Genomic DNA, 16,848 nt, shown 5'->3' on the forward strand with positions numbered 1-16,848 from the left:
ATAATCTTTCAGATTAAGTCCTCAGGAATTCGGAAAAAATGACGCATGTCATGTTCAGAAAACCAAACGGACTTGTACCAGAAGTGGGGTTCGAACCCACGAGGATATAAATCCATTGGATCTTAAGTCCAACGCCTTAACCACTCGGCCATTCTGGTATCAGCCAGACTCATCCTTATTTTTACAGAACCTGACTAATACTGAGCTACGAAAAGTTGCACAACAATTTAAAAATTTTATGCCTTATGTAAAAGAACAATAACGGGGATGGGGGGGGATGGGAAACTCGGTAACTTTCATCACATCCTGTGATTTCCTCATGTCCAGTCACCAGAAACTGGAGCCACACGAAAGCGATGAAGACTCAAGTAGCAGGATTCCTAACACATTCACGTCTGAAGACACCACAGGGTACTGCAATGGGCTCCTTTTCGAAGTGGGCGAGTCTCCTCGGAAATCGTAGGTAATGTGTCTTCCTCTTAGCGCTTTCCTTATTAAAACAAAAGCGACTCTGGTGGGACTCGAACCCACAACCTTTGAATGCCTCCATCTAATCTAGAAGTCCAATGCGCTATCCATTGCGCCACAGAGCCCGACGAGTCAAAAATCCTCCGCGTTGCTTACATCAAGGCAGGAGCGGCGTCTGTCTGGGGGACGGTCGCCGGCACGTCGGGTCACTCTTTCTTTCTCGAACAAACTGGGAAGCCCGCGTCGCCAGGTGGAAGCGTGGATGGGCATTGCGCCTGAAAGTCTGAAATCTGTTTGAAAGTTTCTTCTCGCGAGCGATCGCCAGCCATCAACTCTCAACTTCATTACACATTAGGAGGAAAGTCTTTGTGTGTATAAAATGTCTTTATTGTATCCTGGCGCAATACTGTAGCGGGAGGTTCCATAGTGTAGCGGTTATCACGTCTGCTTTACACGCAGAAGGTCCTGGGTTCGAGCCCCAGTGGAACCACAGCATAGATTTAACCTTTTTCAGGGATATTTTAACGTTTCTTTTTGCCAGCCGGAACTTGAGTTTTACTCCAGGAAGTGGGAGATGCTGCCGTTTCCAACCAGGCTCCGCGCTGCGCCCCGAAGCGCAGGCTAGGCTCCAGAGGTGCCCGCGCACATCGGCCACCAAGGCTGCCCCCTCGTGGCACCACTAGGGAGGTGCAAGCGGCCCCGCCCTGCTCAGGTCATCGCGCGTCTCTGCGCCTGCGCGCTCCCGACTACCCCCCCCCCCACCCCCCGCAGTTCCGCCTCCAGGTGCCTGGGTAGGAGTCCGGATCCCGCTCCTTCTAAACCCTGCTTAGCCATCTTTCAGTGTTGCTGCCACCACTCAGTTAGGGGTTATCCCGAAGGTCACCTCTCTCCTTTGTTGATTACTTCCAAGTCCACTGACCTCGTACTTCTATTTAAATTAAAAAAACTTTTTGAAAAATTATATGCTCATGGTGGAGAATTCAAACAGCCCCACGTGTTTTACGGTGCTGTTTCCCTCCGGCAAAGAATTTTCCTTTGACTAAACTCTAGCTGGGCTCCTCTGAGCCCTCCTCTCAACTAGGCGGCCTATAAGACTTGAAAAAACAGTTAGCACTAATATAGTTTTTAGCAGCTCAAGGCTGCATCCCTAAAGTGACTCTAGTTTCAGTGAAAGTGTCAGCCTGAGAAAACTGAGTGCTGCCGCCGCCCCAGCCCCATTTACTGTTTGTTCCAGCCAACAGCTGAATCTGGGGGCCCGGATCAGCAGTATAACTGTACTTTTTCTTTATAAATCACTTATGATTAGTGTACAAAGGTAGCGTTGCCAGAGGTACTGCTCCACCCCAACAATATTCTAGAAATCCTTCTATTTCCTTCTTAAGCCTTCACTCATCTTTTCACTTCCGGTGTTTGGATATATCCTAATTCTTTAGTCTGTGCTTTTTGATGAGCGATTAAATTGTATTCAGTCTTACAGACGATACCGTAGTGGAATTCCTTGGTCATCGGTTTTGGGGTGGATCACTGTGTAGAACAATAATAGCGGAAATCTTGAATAGTCATTATTATCTAACCCATTTTACAAAGGACTAAGAGGAAGCACAGAGAAGTTACGTAATGGCCCAAGGTCACACACTGGCCCTAGACAATTAAGGTGCAGATCAAAGGAATGATTTCAGTAAGCCCAGACTCTTGCATTTTCTCATACATAAAAAGGTGCTAAATTCATTAATTGAGATGTCTATTTCTTTAATCACCAGTACTCTTTTGATGTTTGACTATGTTTTTTTGTTTTTGTTTTGTTTTTTTGCAAAAACTCCAATATATCATGGCTCTCTCTTACCTCTTCAGAACAGTCCCTCAGAGCTATCTGAGCGGCTGTATCTCAGGCTTAAGTCCTCGGTAAGTCCGCTGAATAAAACATAATTCTCCACTTTTAGGTTGTGTTTTTTTCTTTTCTTTTTTTTCATTCGACATAGGTTTTGAGGCTTCGTCTTTGGAAATAAAAATCTCAGTTAAATTCTTAAACGTCCGCCAAAGGGAGAATCATGGAAAAGGAATAGGTCCCTCTAGTGGTGAGAAGACCTTATGAAACATTTTGCTCTGTAGACACTGCTCCTAGATTTAAGAGGTTCTTTGAAATACAGCTTCCCAACATCTCCCAAGGTGGGAGATGTTGAACATTTAGCCAAAACGCAAATACCCTGTGTTAGAATCCATATGTTAAAAGATTGTTGTCAAGCAACACGTTCTCATTACATGGAAGGAGAAGGAACACATTTTCATGGGAAATAGATTTTAATGTATACTGCTTCTCTCCAAAGTACTGTGGTCTTTTAGGAACCCAGTAATCAATTAATTGTCTCTTAAAAGTAAGTGTGTGTGTGTTTGTGCGTGTGTTTGTGTATGTATGTGTGTGTATCCTGGGATAGTCTCAAAGTAAAACGTGTGTATACGTGTGTGTGTGTATTTTTTTTTTCCTGGAACTAGTCTCTTGTGAATCCTCAATTCACTATTTGCCTCTAGAAAGTAAAGATTAAGTGCTAAAAGAGGTATGTGAGGGCGTACCTGGTGGAGCAGTGGTTGAGAGTCCGCCTGCCCCTGGAGGAGACACGGGTTCGTGCCCCGGACAGGGAAGAATCCACATGCCATGGAACAGCTGGGCAGCGGAGCCTGTGCTCCGCAACGGGAGAGGCCACAACAGTGAGATACCCGCGTACCGCTAAAAAAAAAAAAAAAAAAAAAAGAAGAAAAACCGTATGTGGAAGGGAAGTTTTTTGGTTTTGTTTTTTGGTAATAAAAAATGATTCACAAGGAAGAAAGTAGCTGCTACTGTTGATAAAGGAACATACTAGTTATGGCAGAATATGATTCTGTATTCTTTGGTTCCAAGGGAACCTTGAATTGTTTTTGACGTTTTTGTTACATGGGTAATTAGGTACAAAATTCAAGGCTGAAGTCAAAAGTGTGGTGAATGATTTTAATTCTAGGTAGGAAGTAACACCCACCCCCAAAGAAGCAAATGTAGATTTTTAAAAGATCTTCCAACTTTAGTAAAGCATCCATGAGTCCAGGATCAGACATGAGCAAATGTGAATTTCGTCAGTAGCGTCTGCCTTGTGTTGCCCCTGCCACCTTGCTGAAGCTTTCCACCCTGCTGTACCTGGGTCTCTGGGCTACCTTTACACCCCGGACTTGGACTTACCTCCCTCCCATGCACCCGCTGCAGCTTTCCTGTCCTACATCTCTTCCACTCTGGGATGACACCTGGTGCCTTTGGCTGCGCCAGTAGACCACCTGAAATTAATCCCTAGTGAGATAATACTGAGAATGGATTTAGAGATTTGACTTCCAGTGGACCTTGAGCCCCATTATATGCTCATTGTAATATATTAGCATCTAAATGACATGCCCACAGGCACCGTGACAGTTCTGAGGCCAACCAGGAAAGGCCAAAAAGTGGGCGGTGACCCAATTCCTGGAAGTCCCCGCCCCTTCCGCAAAACAGTTAGAAAACCCCTCCCACTCATTAGCTTTTGAAATTACCCAGCCAAGGAACTGCCTGGTGGTCCAGTGATTAGGAATCCATGCTTCCACTGCAGGGCGCATGGGTTTGATCCCTGGTCAGGGAACTAAGATCCTGCATGCCAAGGCCAAAAAAAAAAAAAAAAAAAAAGGAAAAAAACGTTACCCAGCCCATAAAAACTAGCGACCCCATATTTGGGTCCTCTCGCCTTCTGAGATGGCCCACACTCTGTCTATGGAGTGTATATTTCTCGAAGTAAATCCACTTCTTACCTATCACTTTGCCTCTCACTGAATTCTTTCTGCGCTGAGACATAAGAACCTGAACTTCAGCAGGTCCTGAAGCCAGGTGTGTGAGCTCAATTACAAGATAGTGGGTGCGCGTCTGGAGCCTGTGCTCCGCAACGGGAGAGGCCACAGCAGTGGGAAGCCCGCGTACCGCCAAAAAAAAAAAAAAAAAGATAGTGGGTTCAAGACCCAATCTGAGTTTTGGCAGGGTTCAAGTGCTGGCGTGAGTTGTGTGCTTTCAGTGGCGTTGTATCTAGCTTGAACCCCATGAACTGTGTCTAATTTATGAAATATCCCGCGAACAGGAATTTCAGGGCAACACCAAGGGAGCAGCAGTAGGCAGTGATAGAGCTGGTTGGGAGGGGCTGGATTTTGGAGCAAGTTTCCCTTGTTTGTGTTTCCCTCCTGAACCCCTCTGTGCAAATGGCTCTTTACTTCCCTTACATCTGTCCATCAGACATGGCTGGGAGATTAGACTGGGCTATAACAGGCCAATCAGTACTTCCAGTCCAAATTTTAGTTGACTACAGTTTTCATCTATTTACTCGACAAAAATAATAGGTTGCCAGGAGACCCGCTGGAATTTATTTATTTATCGTTTCTATTCTCTTAATGCGGAGGCTCTAAAGAAAATGCTAGAAAGAGGAACGAGGAAGAATTTAGAATGGGCTGATATGTCATCTTCTAGACAATCAGTCCCTGAATAATGGAAAGTCAGTTTATTCTTAAGCCTTTGCTTCTTGTGAACCTGTGACTCAGGCTCATTCTAGCGAAGCAGACAGGATAGGGTTCCTTTCTCCCTTGAGGGCTGGCCCAGAATAAATGGCAGGAAAATGATGCTGAAATTCTTAGAGGTACAGCAGCCTTATCATATATACTCCTCGGTCAGATAATGACAACAAAACGTCTTTCGTGACATTACAATAGAGGATAAATTTTTATAGACGAGCTTGATGCCCTCAAATCCTGCCTGAGGCAACAGGAGTAGTCAGACATGCATTTAGCTGATGGTCAGAGATCTCAGATCTAGCCTTGCCCGAGCCATTTATTAGCTATGAAAACTTTGAAAAAATATGAAAGTTATCTCAGCTTCTGTAAGGGAAACCCAAAGGCTTCCTTAGAAAAACAGAACTCATATCTTCCACGGTGGGCAATGGAAAATTTCCACAAAGGGAGGGGTGGCTGGATTTTATAGCCTGGACTCCTGGTCCCTGGAGATCGTTTTACTAATTATTGCTTGGGCTGCACACGTGGTACAGCCACAACTCAAGAACTGAGAGGTAATCTTCTCTCAGACTTCATTTCCTCACCTGTAAAGTGAGGTGTTTGAGTGATATAAGCTTTAGAGTCCCTTTCAGAGCTGACAAGTTACAGACCTGAGACTCTAAGTTGCTGACAACCACGCCAGGAGACGATTATTTCAGACCATCCTTATTAGAGGATTCTGCTGTAGGGCAAAGGGAAGACTCTGGCCTCACCATGGTCTGTTGATTGGGGTTTTCTATTGTGTTGTGAGAAAATACTTTTCAATTCTGACTGTTCCAATCTGGACTTCATGGCATCTATTTCTTTTTTTAAAAATAAATTTATTTATTGTTGGCTGCATTGGGCCCTCGTTGCTGTGCACGGGCTTTCTCTAGTTATGGAGAGTGGGGTCTCCTCTTCGTTGCGGTGCGCGGGCTTCTCATTGTGGTGGCTTCTCTTGTTGCGGAGCACGGGCTCTAGGCATACGGGCTTCAGTAGTTGTGGCCCGTGGTGGGCTTAGTTGCTCTGGGGCATGTGGGATCTTCCCGGACCAAGGCTCAAACCTGTGTCCCCTGCATTGGCAGGTGGATTCTTTTTTTTAAAATAGTGATCTTGGGGTCTTATTTATTTATTTTTGGCTGTGTTGGGTCTTCGTTTCTGTGCGCGGGCTTTCTCTAGTTGTGGCAAGCGGGGGCCACTCTTCATCGCGGTGTGCGTGCCTCTCACTATCGCGGCCTCTCTTGTTGCGGAGCGCAGGCTCCAGACGCACAGACTCAGTAGTTGTGGCTCACGGGCCTCGTTGCTCCGCGGCATGTGGGATCTTCCCAGACCAGGGCTCGAACCCGTGTCCCCCGCATTAGCAGGCAGATTCTCAACCACTGCGCCACCAGAGAAGCCCAGCAGATGGATTCTTAACCACTAGGGAAGTCCCCTATGGCATCTATTTCTTTTTGTAAGGCCCAAATCTCCTCTTCAGTCTTTTCATGGCTGACTTCATCTCCTGGTTCCTCAGGGTGTAGATCATGGGGTTCAGGACAGGAATGATGACAGTGACGGTAATGGAGACAGCTCTGTCCATGGGGAGGGCAATGAAGGGCCGGGCGTAGACGTAGATGCAGGGCACAAAGTGCAAGGTCACCACCATGATGTGGGCTGTGCAAGTGGAGATGGCTTCTCTCCTGCCCTCCCCAGTGTGAGACGTCAGCATTGTCAAGATGACTGTGTAGGACACAAGCAAGATGAACCACAGTGTAAAGATCAAGCCATTATTGGAAATCATTAAGACCTCAAGGGCAAAGGTGTCGGTGCAGGTGAGTTTGAGGACCTGGGGAACATCGCAGTAGAAACCATCCACAACATTAGGTCCACAGAAGGGGAGTGGGAGTAAGAGGGAAATCTGCACGATGGAGTGGACGAAGCCCCCCACCCAGGAGGCCACAATGAGGGCAGTGCATCACCCCCTACTCATGATAGTCACATAGCGCAGGGGCTTGGAGATGGCCATGTAGCGGTCAAAGGCCATCACAGAGAGACAGAAAACATCTGCCCCACCGAGGAGGTGGAAGAAAAACATCTGTGTGGTGCGACCATTGAAGGAGATGGTCTTTCTCGTTGTAAGAAGGTTTACTAGGACCTTCGGAACAGTGATGGAGGAGAAGCAGATGTCCAAGACAGAGAGATTGCAGAGCAGGAAGTACATGGAGGTGTGAAGGCGAGACTCACAGGTCACAGTGACAATGACGAGGAGGTTTCCCATCACGGTAGCTGTGTCCACCAAGGATAACAGAAGAAATAAGACCAGGCTCAGCTCTTGGGGCTGGGTCAGTCCTTGAAAAATGAATTCTTTCACCCTGGTGTAATTTCCCTGCTCCATCGGGTCATGTATCTTCTTCTTCTTCAATTACCTGGAGAGAAAACAGAAAATAGAATATAGAAAAGGTATCATTAAAAACAAAAGGAGGGCTTCCCTGGTGGTGCAGTGGTTGAGAGTCCGCCTGCCGATGCAGGGGACACGGGTTCGTGCCCCGGTCCGGGAAGATCCCACATGCCGTGGAGTGGCTGGGCCCGTGAGCCATGGCCGCTGAGCCTGCGCGTCGGGAGCCTGTGCTCCGCAACGGGAGAGGCCACAACAGTGAGAGACCCGCATACCGCCAAAACAAAACAAAACAAAACAAAACAACAAAAGGAGTCGGAGTTATATGACCAGGCTGCCTTGGGGGTTATTTTTATGATTATTTTTCTTTTGGGCAGGGATGCCTACAATTCTATCTCTAGTAGATGGCATTTTCTGAGTTCTCTCAGAGCAAACCAGAGCGTGGGTTTCCAACGGGTGTAATTAACTGAAGCTCCTAAATCAGTACGTTATTAAATTCTTATTAAAAATTTTACAGGCTTATCATTTTGTAGATTCTATATGCCTCTTAAAAAGTCACTGAATGCTCTAGTTTTGCTTTTGTTTTCATGCACACTCATGTATCTCATTGTTAGGAAGTGGGAAACACACGCAGGGGAAAAATATAAAACACAGTCTGTGGCTCTAATGGAGGCTTACAGTTTCTTCTCTCATCTTCTTCCACAGGAGACCATCTGCTTGGCATAGTCCGACCAGATTTTCATGATACCGGTGATCAGCTCTAAATTAAGACCAAAAAACCAGTTTACGGTTTACTGTCTCCCTAGGATAAATAGCTGTGCAGCAGCTAAGACAATTTAATTGAGTAAATCACCGCTTCTTTCTTCTTCTTTCTTTTTTTTTTCCCAGTCTCCCTTCTTTTGGTGTCTTGTTTTCCTCTGATTTCCATGGCCCAAGATTGGGACTTGGTAACTGATAGCTATAGTCCCTGCTCTCCATAATGCTCTTGGCAAGAACTTCACCCTCCAGGACACTGGACAAATGGTTTTCCTTTCTCAGGCTCCCTTCCTTTCATCACTTACATTTGTACGTCACTCCTTGCCGCCTCAGTATTTGTAAAGGTTTTAGTTTTGCACAAAGAGCAAAGATGTTAGTATCAGCAGAACTGAATTTGTGTGTGTGTGTGTGTTTTAAAAGTTTATTGAAGTATAGTTGATTTACACTGTTGTGTTAATTTCTGCTATACAGTAAAGTGACTCAGTTAAACATGTATATATATATATGTATATATATATACATATATATATATATACTTTTTCATATTCTTATCCATTATGGTTTATCACAGGATATTGAATATAGTTCCCTGTGGTATACAGTGGGACCTTGCTGTTTACATTCTATATATAATAGTCTGCATCTGCTAATCCCACACTCCCACTCCATACCCCCTCCCCAAAGCCCTGGCAGCCACAAATCTCTTCTCTATGCAGCAGACCTGAATTTGATAGACTCTGTCACTTAATTGGTAGGTAGCTCTGAGCCTCAGTTTATCATCAGTAAAAATGCGTATAATCATGTTTGTTTTACAGGATTGTGAAGCTTAAAGAAACTTGTTTAATTCACTTAAACTGAGGTCGGCACAGACCACATTTCCGCTGCGTATAGCACAGTGAACATTTTGCAGAGCCAATCTTTTATACACATTATTTCAGAAATGCTGACGAAAATACACTTTTTTATTCTTTTCTTATAGAATATGATTCTTTGAAATAATTGCAACTATTATCAAATCTAGCATTTCAAAAGCAGGTACGTTTCATACAATGGGATATTATTCAGTGATAAAAGGAAATGAGCTCTCAAGCCAAGAAAAGACATAGAGGAAACTTTAGTTACATTACTAAGTGAGAGAAGTTGATCTGAAAATGTCCATACTGTATGATCCCAACTATATGACGTTCTGGGAAAGATAAAATTATAATGAAAACATTAACGGTTGCCGGGGGCTGGGTGTGGAGGTGGGGAGGGATGAATAGGTGAGACACAGGGGATTTTTAGGGCATTGAAACTATTCTATATGATACTCTGATTGTGAATACATAACATTATGCATTTACTAAAACCCATAGAATGTACAACGCTAAGAGTGAGACCTCATGCAAACTATGGACTGCAGTTAATAATAATGTATCAATATTGGTTCCTCAATTGTTACCTAATGTAGCACACTAATGCAAGATGAATTAATAATAAATGCATTCCTAATAAGGGAAACTGGGGTGGCAGTGGGGAGAGGGGGCACTCTGTACGTTCTAATTTTTATGTAAACCTAAAACTTCTCTAAGTAGTAAAATCTGTTACTCTAAAAACAAAGAAACAAAAGTATGCCAAAGGATAAAACAATTTAGAACATTTCTAGTTTGCAAAGGAGCACAATTTTTTTGTTTTGTTATTTTGCGGTACGTGGGCCTCTCACTGTTGTGGCCTCTCCCGATGTGGAGCACAGGCTCCGGACGCGCAGGCTCAGTGGCCATGGCTCACGGGCCCAGCCTCTCCACGGCATGTGGGATCTTCCCAGACCGGAGCACGAACCCGTGTCTCCTGCATCGGCAGGCAGACTCTCAACCACTGCGCCACCAGGGAAGCCCAGGAGCACAATTTTTTAAAAACTTTTATTACCAAGATTCATTTCCTATAAATCCTACTTGATGCTTTTCTCCTGTTTCCCACCCTGTTTTAAAAAAAAACATTTAGAATAAATTCCAGTTCGGGTGTTGACAGGCATCAGGCTATTGTGATTTTGCCAACTGCTTAAAACAAAACTGTCTTTTGTAGCTTTTTTTTTTTTTTTAAATCGGCTTTGTTGCGGTGTAGCTTCCATACAATGAACTGCACACATTTAGAGGTACAATTTGATGAGATTTGACATACATGTACACCCATGAAGCCATCGCCACAATTAGGATAAGGAACATCTCCATCACCCCAAAGTTTCCTTGTGCCCCTGAGAGCTGCAGAATCTCAGCACCTAATGACTCTGTCCAAACCTGCACCAAGAGGTGACCAGACTGTAGCATGGCCTCTGGCAGCGCAAGGCTGTGTCCTTAGGATGACCCCAAACCCCCATTAAAACGCCTTCCTGGGAAAGCACAAAGCCGCCAGGTGAATTTACTGTTTGTTCCAGCCAACATCTGAGATAGGCTGCTGACCTCCTTTACTTAGAGCATGTATGGGAAAGGTCTTGTAATTGTGAATATGTATATCTTGTGACTAACAAGTGTCTCTCTCAAGGACTGAGAGCCTTTCCTCTAACTATGATCAACAGGAAGGAAGGGGCCTCTGTCTCCCAGTCTCCGTGGGGGGATTACTTCCAGCTCCCAGACACAACCAGCCTAATCGCACTGACACTAACTCTTTGCAATTTTTCACTTTTCTGGCTCTACTGAGCCCCAGCTTGTCCCCCTCACTCTCCCTTTAAAGCACCCAATCGCTTTGGGCAAATAGGCTTGGAGCTTAGCCTTTTCACTATTGTTTTCACTAACACTGGGCTGTGTTCACCTTTGACATTTCTTTGTACCACTTCCCTCTGTATTCTGTCTGTATTGAAGCCAACCTCTCATCCTGCTGTTCATGACTCAGCTCTCCGGATCCCACTGTACTTTATTTTTCATTTTCTCATCAGAACAGAACTTCTATATTACTAACTTTCCTCCTATTCCCTTTCCTTTGAAGCCCAAGCAACACAAAGCTAATTTTCTTAGCTCACTCCCAGTGATCTATGAATCCATCAATAACTCCCAGAAGATTTCATCCTTCTCAAATATTTTTAGTTTTTAAAAGGGCCAGTTAGGGACTTCCCTGGTGGCACGGTGGTTAAGAATCCGCCTGCCAATGTAGGGGACACGGGTTTAAGCCCTGGTCTGGGAAGATCCCACATGCCACGGAGCAACTAAGCCCGTGCACCACAACTATTGAGCCTGAGCTCTAGAGCCCTTGAGCCACAACTACCGAAGCCCGTGCACCTAGAGCCCGTGCTCCACAACAAGAGAAGCCACCGCAATGAGAAGCCCATGCACCACAAGAAGAGTAGCCCCTGCTCGCTACAACCAGAGAAAGCCCGCGTGCAGCAACGAAGACCCAAAGCAGCCACAAATATATAAATACATTTATTTTTTTAAAAAAAGGGCCAGTTATTTTCTTCAGAGTAAATGGTTTTTACAGATTCTTAAAAGAAAATGATCAGAACACATGAAGTTTTTTAGATAATGCACAGAGGATTTTTCTTTTTCTTTCTTTCTTTTTTTTTTTTTTTAATGTTGGACTATGGTGGGAAGTATTGTGGCACAGAGAAAAGATACCAGCTTGGGAGATCTGAGCTCTGAGGCCTTCATGGAACAATAGTGGAATCTTTAAAGGCGTGTAAACTCCAGGATGTTCAGTATTTTCATGAGTGAAATGGGAGCCTTCACTGCCTTGAGTCCCTTTGCAAGTAGGCAAGTTCTGCACAATATTAAACAATATTAAATGGATCCATTGATCTAGGTGATTTCTAGACCTTTGGAGCTTTTTTATAATTTTTAAATTAAAAAATTGTTTCCTGTTGGAGTATAGTTGCTTTACAGTGTTGTGTTAGTTTATACTGTACAACAAAGTGAATCAGCTACACGTATATACACATCCCCTCCTTTTCAGATTTCCTTCTCATTTAGGTCACCACAGAGCTTTTTAAAAAATATATACATTTTGGAGGACTTTCCTGGAGGCCCAGTGGTTAGGACTCCACACTTCTACTGACGGGGGCCCCGGGTTAAATCCCTGGTTGGGGAATTAAGATCCCATGTGCTGCGTGGTGTGGCCAAAATATATATATATATATATATATATATATGTATATATATATATAAATTTTTTTATTGGAATATAGTTGATTTACAATATTGTGTTAGTTTCAGGTATATAGCAAAGTGATTTGGAGATATGTATGTATGTATATATCTATATTCATTTTTTCTATTCTTTTCCATTATAGGTTATTACAAGATATTGAATATAGTTCCCTGTGCTATACAGTACATCCTTGTTTTTTAAATCTATTTTATGTATGGTAGTGTGCATCTGTTAATTCCACATTCGCAGTTTATGACCCCCCAACCTTTGGAGTTGTAATACTCAATTGTTTTAAATAACGTTGCCCTCAATTACCTCGTGACGAGTCTAAGACTGTGTTCCGTCCATTGCTTTTACCAACATTTGAACCTCAATTAACTGTAAACCTCAACTGTTTCTTGACAGTTAACTGATGGCTTATTAGTGGTGGCAAGAAAAACGGCTGCGATCAAGAATTTCCAGGGGCAGTCTACCGTAGTGGTTAGGAGAATGGACTTTGTAACCCAAATGCACGAGGTTCTGTGCAGAAATTAGTCGTGAAAGTAATCAAGTCACCAATGCAACTGAAAAATGGGTACACTTCCCTGCACAAAATACATGCACAACTAAGAAAGTAAAGATGGAGGGTGGGAGGACAAATGAGAATCCCTCTGTATGTGTGTCTGTAACAGGAAGGAAGAAGAGAAAACAGAGAACTATTGTTTATAAGTTTGCTGTTGTCCTTGCTTTTGGCAAGAACGAGTTCAAGATCTCAAGAACTGCTTTAGAAATAGGCCGAGGTAAACCCATTCTAATAAAACAGGCTTGGGAATTTCCTGGCGGTCCAGTGGTTAGGACTCGGGGTTCTCACTGCCGGGCCAGGTTTGATCCCTGGTCAGGGAAATAAGATCCTGCAAACTGCACAACTGGCCAAACAAACAAACAAAAAACCAGAAAAAAAAAAAACCCCAACCCCCCCAAAACAGGCTTATTGAATTTCATAGAGTCCCCAACTTGAGGGAATCCCCACCCCAATTGTCCACCAAGCATATGTTCCTCTATCCCTCTTGACAAGCTGACCTTCTCTCTATGCTCCTCAAGTCCCCTTCCTAATACTGAAGGACTAATTATTCTGCTGTGCATCACTAAAGTTTTTAGCTTTAATATACAGTATCCTCTACCTTTCTGGAGCATTATTAACATTCAAAATATTTCTGAAATCCATAATAATATTTCAAGACTGGTAGTGCATGGGCACACATGCACAGACGTAGAGTCAGACACACAAGCACATAGTCAAAAGCCCCCAATGTCACAAAATATCCTCCCTTAAAGCTCCCGACCTCTAATCCCTACCCAAGAGGCAGTGCTAGCCATTCGGTTGCATACACTGACCTTAGGAATGATTGATTATCAAGGAATACTCCTCTTTAAGGTAGACATGCCTCTGGGGGTTGGTTGGTACAGTACCTTCTCTCCTGATATAGGAGGCAAAGGGTAGGCTCCCAGAATTGCCTCTGAGTGGTCCTAACACACTGCCCCACGGTGCCGCTGCCATGAGCACCAGTCTCTCAGCCCCAGTGGAAGGATCCCCAGAGGGAACACTTTTGGAAGTGATTGCTGAACCTGAGTAGCCAGACTTTCCTATTGGGATGCAGCTCCCTAGAGTGTTATTAAGAAATTGAACACTCACTGGAAGGGGTATGCGAACATGCACATCTTGGTTTTGAAATTCTCCTAATGCAGGGGAGGAGATGTATCCTCATAGACCTTGGGATTAGAGCCCAAATATCTTTGCCTGAAGGGCTCATAGGGGACAAACAGAGGAGTCTGTCTCCTTAAGAGGCGGGAATGTAGGGAAAATAAATAGAACTCCCAGGAGGGTGTGTCTCAGTCCATTTCATTTCTTTTTTTCTTACTTTTTTTTTTTTTTTTTAGGCAGGTGGTTTGCTTGTTGTCCTAATAATATACATAATCAGATGCATCATAAAGACTGGGAAATGCATTTTTTCCTTGTTTTCCACCAAACTTCTCACACAAAGAGGGAATATAGCAGTCTAAGGATGGGTTGGTACCATTCATCCATTAAATATTTAATTATAAAAGATTTACTGAGTACCTTCCATGTTCCAGGCCCTATAATCCCAAAGATTTCCATCTTCTCTCTCCTCTCATTTCTTGTTTTCTTTTTCTTTTTTTTTTTTTTTTTTTTTGCCATACCGTGCAGCACGTGGGATCTTAGTTCCCCTACCAGGGATTGAACCTGTGCCCTCTGCAGTGGGAGCTCAGAGTCTTAACCACTGGACTGCCAGGGAAGTCCATCTACCTCCCCTCCCCACCCCCTCATTTCCATTTTTTTTTCCGGTACGGGCCTCTCACTGTTGTGGCCTCTCCCGTTGCGGAGCACAGGCTCCGGACGCGCAGTCTCAGCGGCCATGGCTCACGGGCCCAGCCTCTCCACGGCATGTGGGATCTTCCCGGACCAGGGCACGAATCCGTGTCTCCTGCATCGGCAGGCGGACTCTCAACCACTGCGCCACCAGGGAAGCCCACCTCTGCCCTTTTTAAAATTGGACTTTTTTCCTTCTATTGAGTTGTATGAGTTCTTTATACATTTTGGATATTAACCCCTTATCTGATATATGATTTACAAATACCTTCTCTCATTGTGTAGGTTGTCCTTTCATTTGTTGATTATGTCTTTTGCTGTGCAGAAGCTTTTCAGTTTGAGGTAGTTCCATTTATTAATTTTTGCTTTGTTGCTCGTGTTTTTGGTGTCAGATCCAAAAAATCATTGCCAAGACCAACGCCAAGGAGGTTTCCCCCAGTTTTTCTTCTAGCAGTTTTATGGTTTCATGTCTTATGTTTAAATATTTAATCCATTCAAGTTAATTTTTGTGAGTGGTATAAGATAGGGGTCCAATTTCATTATTATGCATGTGGTTATCCAGTTTTCCCAAAAATATTTATTGAAGAGACTATCCTTTCTCCACTGTATATTCTTGGCTTTTCTCTCATAAATTAATTGATTGTAGTTGTATGGATTTATTTCTGGGCTCTCCGTTCTGTTCCGTTGGTCTATATGTCTGTTTTCATGCTACTGCTATGTAGCTTTGATTATTACAGGTTTGTAGTATAGTTTCAAATGATGTGTGATGTCTCTAGCTTTGTTCTTTCTCAAGTTCGCTTTGGCTGTGGAGGGTCTTTTGTGGTACCACACAATTTTAAGGATTGCTTTTCTATTTCTGTGAAAATTGCCTTTGGAATTTTGATGGGGGTTGCATAGAATCTGTGGCTCTCTTTGGGTAGAATGGAAATTTTGTAATAAGAATTCTTCCAAACCATGAGCATGGAATATCTTCCCATTTATTTGTATTTTCTTGAATTTCTTTCATCAGTCTTGTATGGTTTTCAGTGAACAGATCTTTCACCTCCTTGGTTAAATTTATTCCTAGGTATTTTATTCTCTTGATGCAATTGTAGATGGGATTGTTTTCTTAATTTATCTTTCTGACAGTTTGTTGTTAGTGTATAGAAATGATGTACTTTTTGACTTTGGTGATTTACAGTTTTGCCACAATGTGACTATATGTGGACTACTTCTTATGTATTCTAGGATGATATGTTATGAATATGGGAATTTGTATTTCTCATCAATTATAAAAATTTCCCAGTTATATCCCATAAAATAGTGACCCTTCCTCATTCATATTATTTTTTCATTCTGGAACTCATGCAGATATATTACTTATTAGATTTGTTCATTTTCTTTTCCAAGTCTCCTAACCATCCTTCTGTGTATATATGTGACCAATTTCAGGGAGTTATTCAGTTGGTTATAGCTTTCATTTCTAGAAGTTCTATTTCATTCTTTTTACAAATCTACCTTTTTTCTTTTATTATCTTTTTTTCTTGCTCATTTAAAACACTCTTTTAAGGGACTTCCCTGGTGGTCCAGTGGAGAAGAATCCACCTTCCAATGCTGAGGACGTTGGTTCGATCTCTGGTCGGGGAACTAAGATCCCACATGCCGCGGGGCAACTAAGCAACTACTGAGCTTGTGCGCCTCAACAGGAGAGCCCGCGTGCCACAACTAGAGAGAAGCCCACATGTAGCAACTAGAGAGAAGCCCACTCACTGCAACAAAGATCCGACACAGCCGAAAAACAAACAAACAAAAACTCCTTTAATTTTTTTAGCTTCTTATTCACATTACATTCTGTATATGATTACTCCAGTGTTCAGGTCCTTGAGAGTCTGTTATTCTTTGGTTGTTTCTTTTGATTCTTGCTAATAATGGCTAAGTTTCTTCATGAATTTTTAATTATGAATTTATGTTCAGCTACTTATGTGGAAATCTTGGAAGGCTCAGGTTCACTGTGCATTCCTTCAGAGAAGGCAAATATTTGCTTCTTCCAGGCATCATAAGTCATTATTAACCCTGAATTAATCTTAGTTAATTTTTCCCTTTGGAGTTTCCCATTTCATGTAGTCAATGCAAACTTGAACCCAAGACTCCTGTCAGGGTTTTGAATTCTCAGAAGAGATGATTTTTTTTCCACTCAAAGCTCAGGTTGAGGCAAACCATTTCATTGTGATCT

At 43.2% G+C, this 16,848-nt stretch overlaps 1 protein-coding gene and 3 non-coding genes across 4 annotated transcripts; 1 reads left to right on the forward strand and 3 right to left on the reverse strand.

Moving 5' to 3' along the window:
- Positions 1 to 75: 75 nt before the first annotated feature.
- TRNAL-UAA (transfer RNA leucine (anticodon UAA)) lies at positions 76 to 158 on the reverse strand. The gene has a single exon. It is a non-coding gene; the product is annotated as a tRNA-Leu (tRNA).
- Positions 159 to 506: 348 nt separating this feature from the next.
- Positions 507 to 593, reverse strand: TRNAR-UCU (transfer RNA arginine (anticodon UCU)). Its single transcript is given in 2 exon segments — positions 507 to 542; positions 557 to 593. It is a non-coding gene; the product is annotated as a tRNA-Arg (tRNA).
- Positions 594 to 885: 292 nt separating this feature from the next.
- Positions 886 to 958, forward strand: TRNAV-UAC (transfer RNA valine (anticodon UAC)). Its single transcript has one exon. It is a non-coding gene; the product is annotated as a tRNA-Val (tRNA).
- A 5,508-nt stretch (positions 959 to 6,466) lies between these two features.
- Positions 6,467 to 7,399, reverse strand: LOC132525147 (olfactory receptor 4D9-like). Its single transcript, XM_060157674.1, is given in 1 exon segment — positions 6,467 to 7,399. A coding segment is annotated over 1 exon segment (933 nt).
- Positions 7,400 to 16,848: the final 9,449 nt, after the last annotated feature.

Source organism: Lagenorhynchus albirostris, chromosome 9 (genome assembly GCF_949774975.1).
Source record: "Lagenorhynchus albirostris chromosome 9, mLagAlb1.1, whole genome shotgun sequence".
NCBI lineage: Eukaryota > Metazoa > Chordata > Mammalia > Artiodactyla > Delphinidae > Lagenorhynchus > Lagenorhynchus albirostris.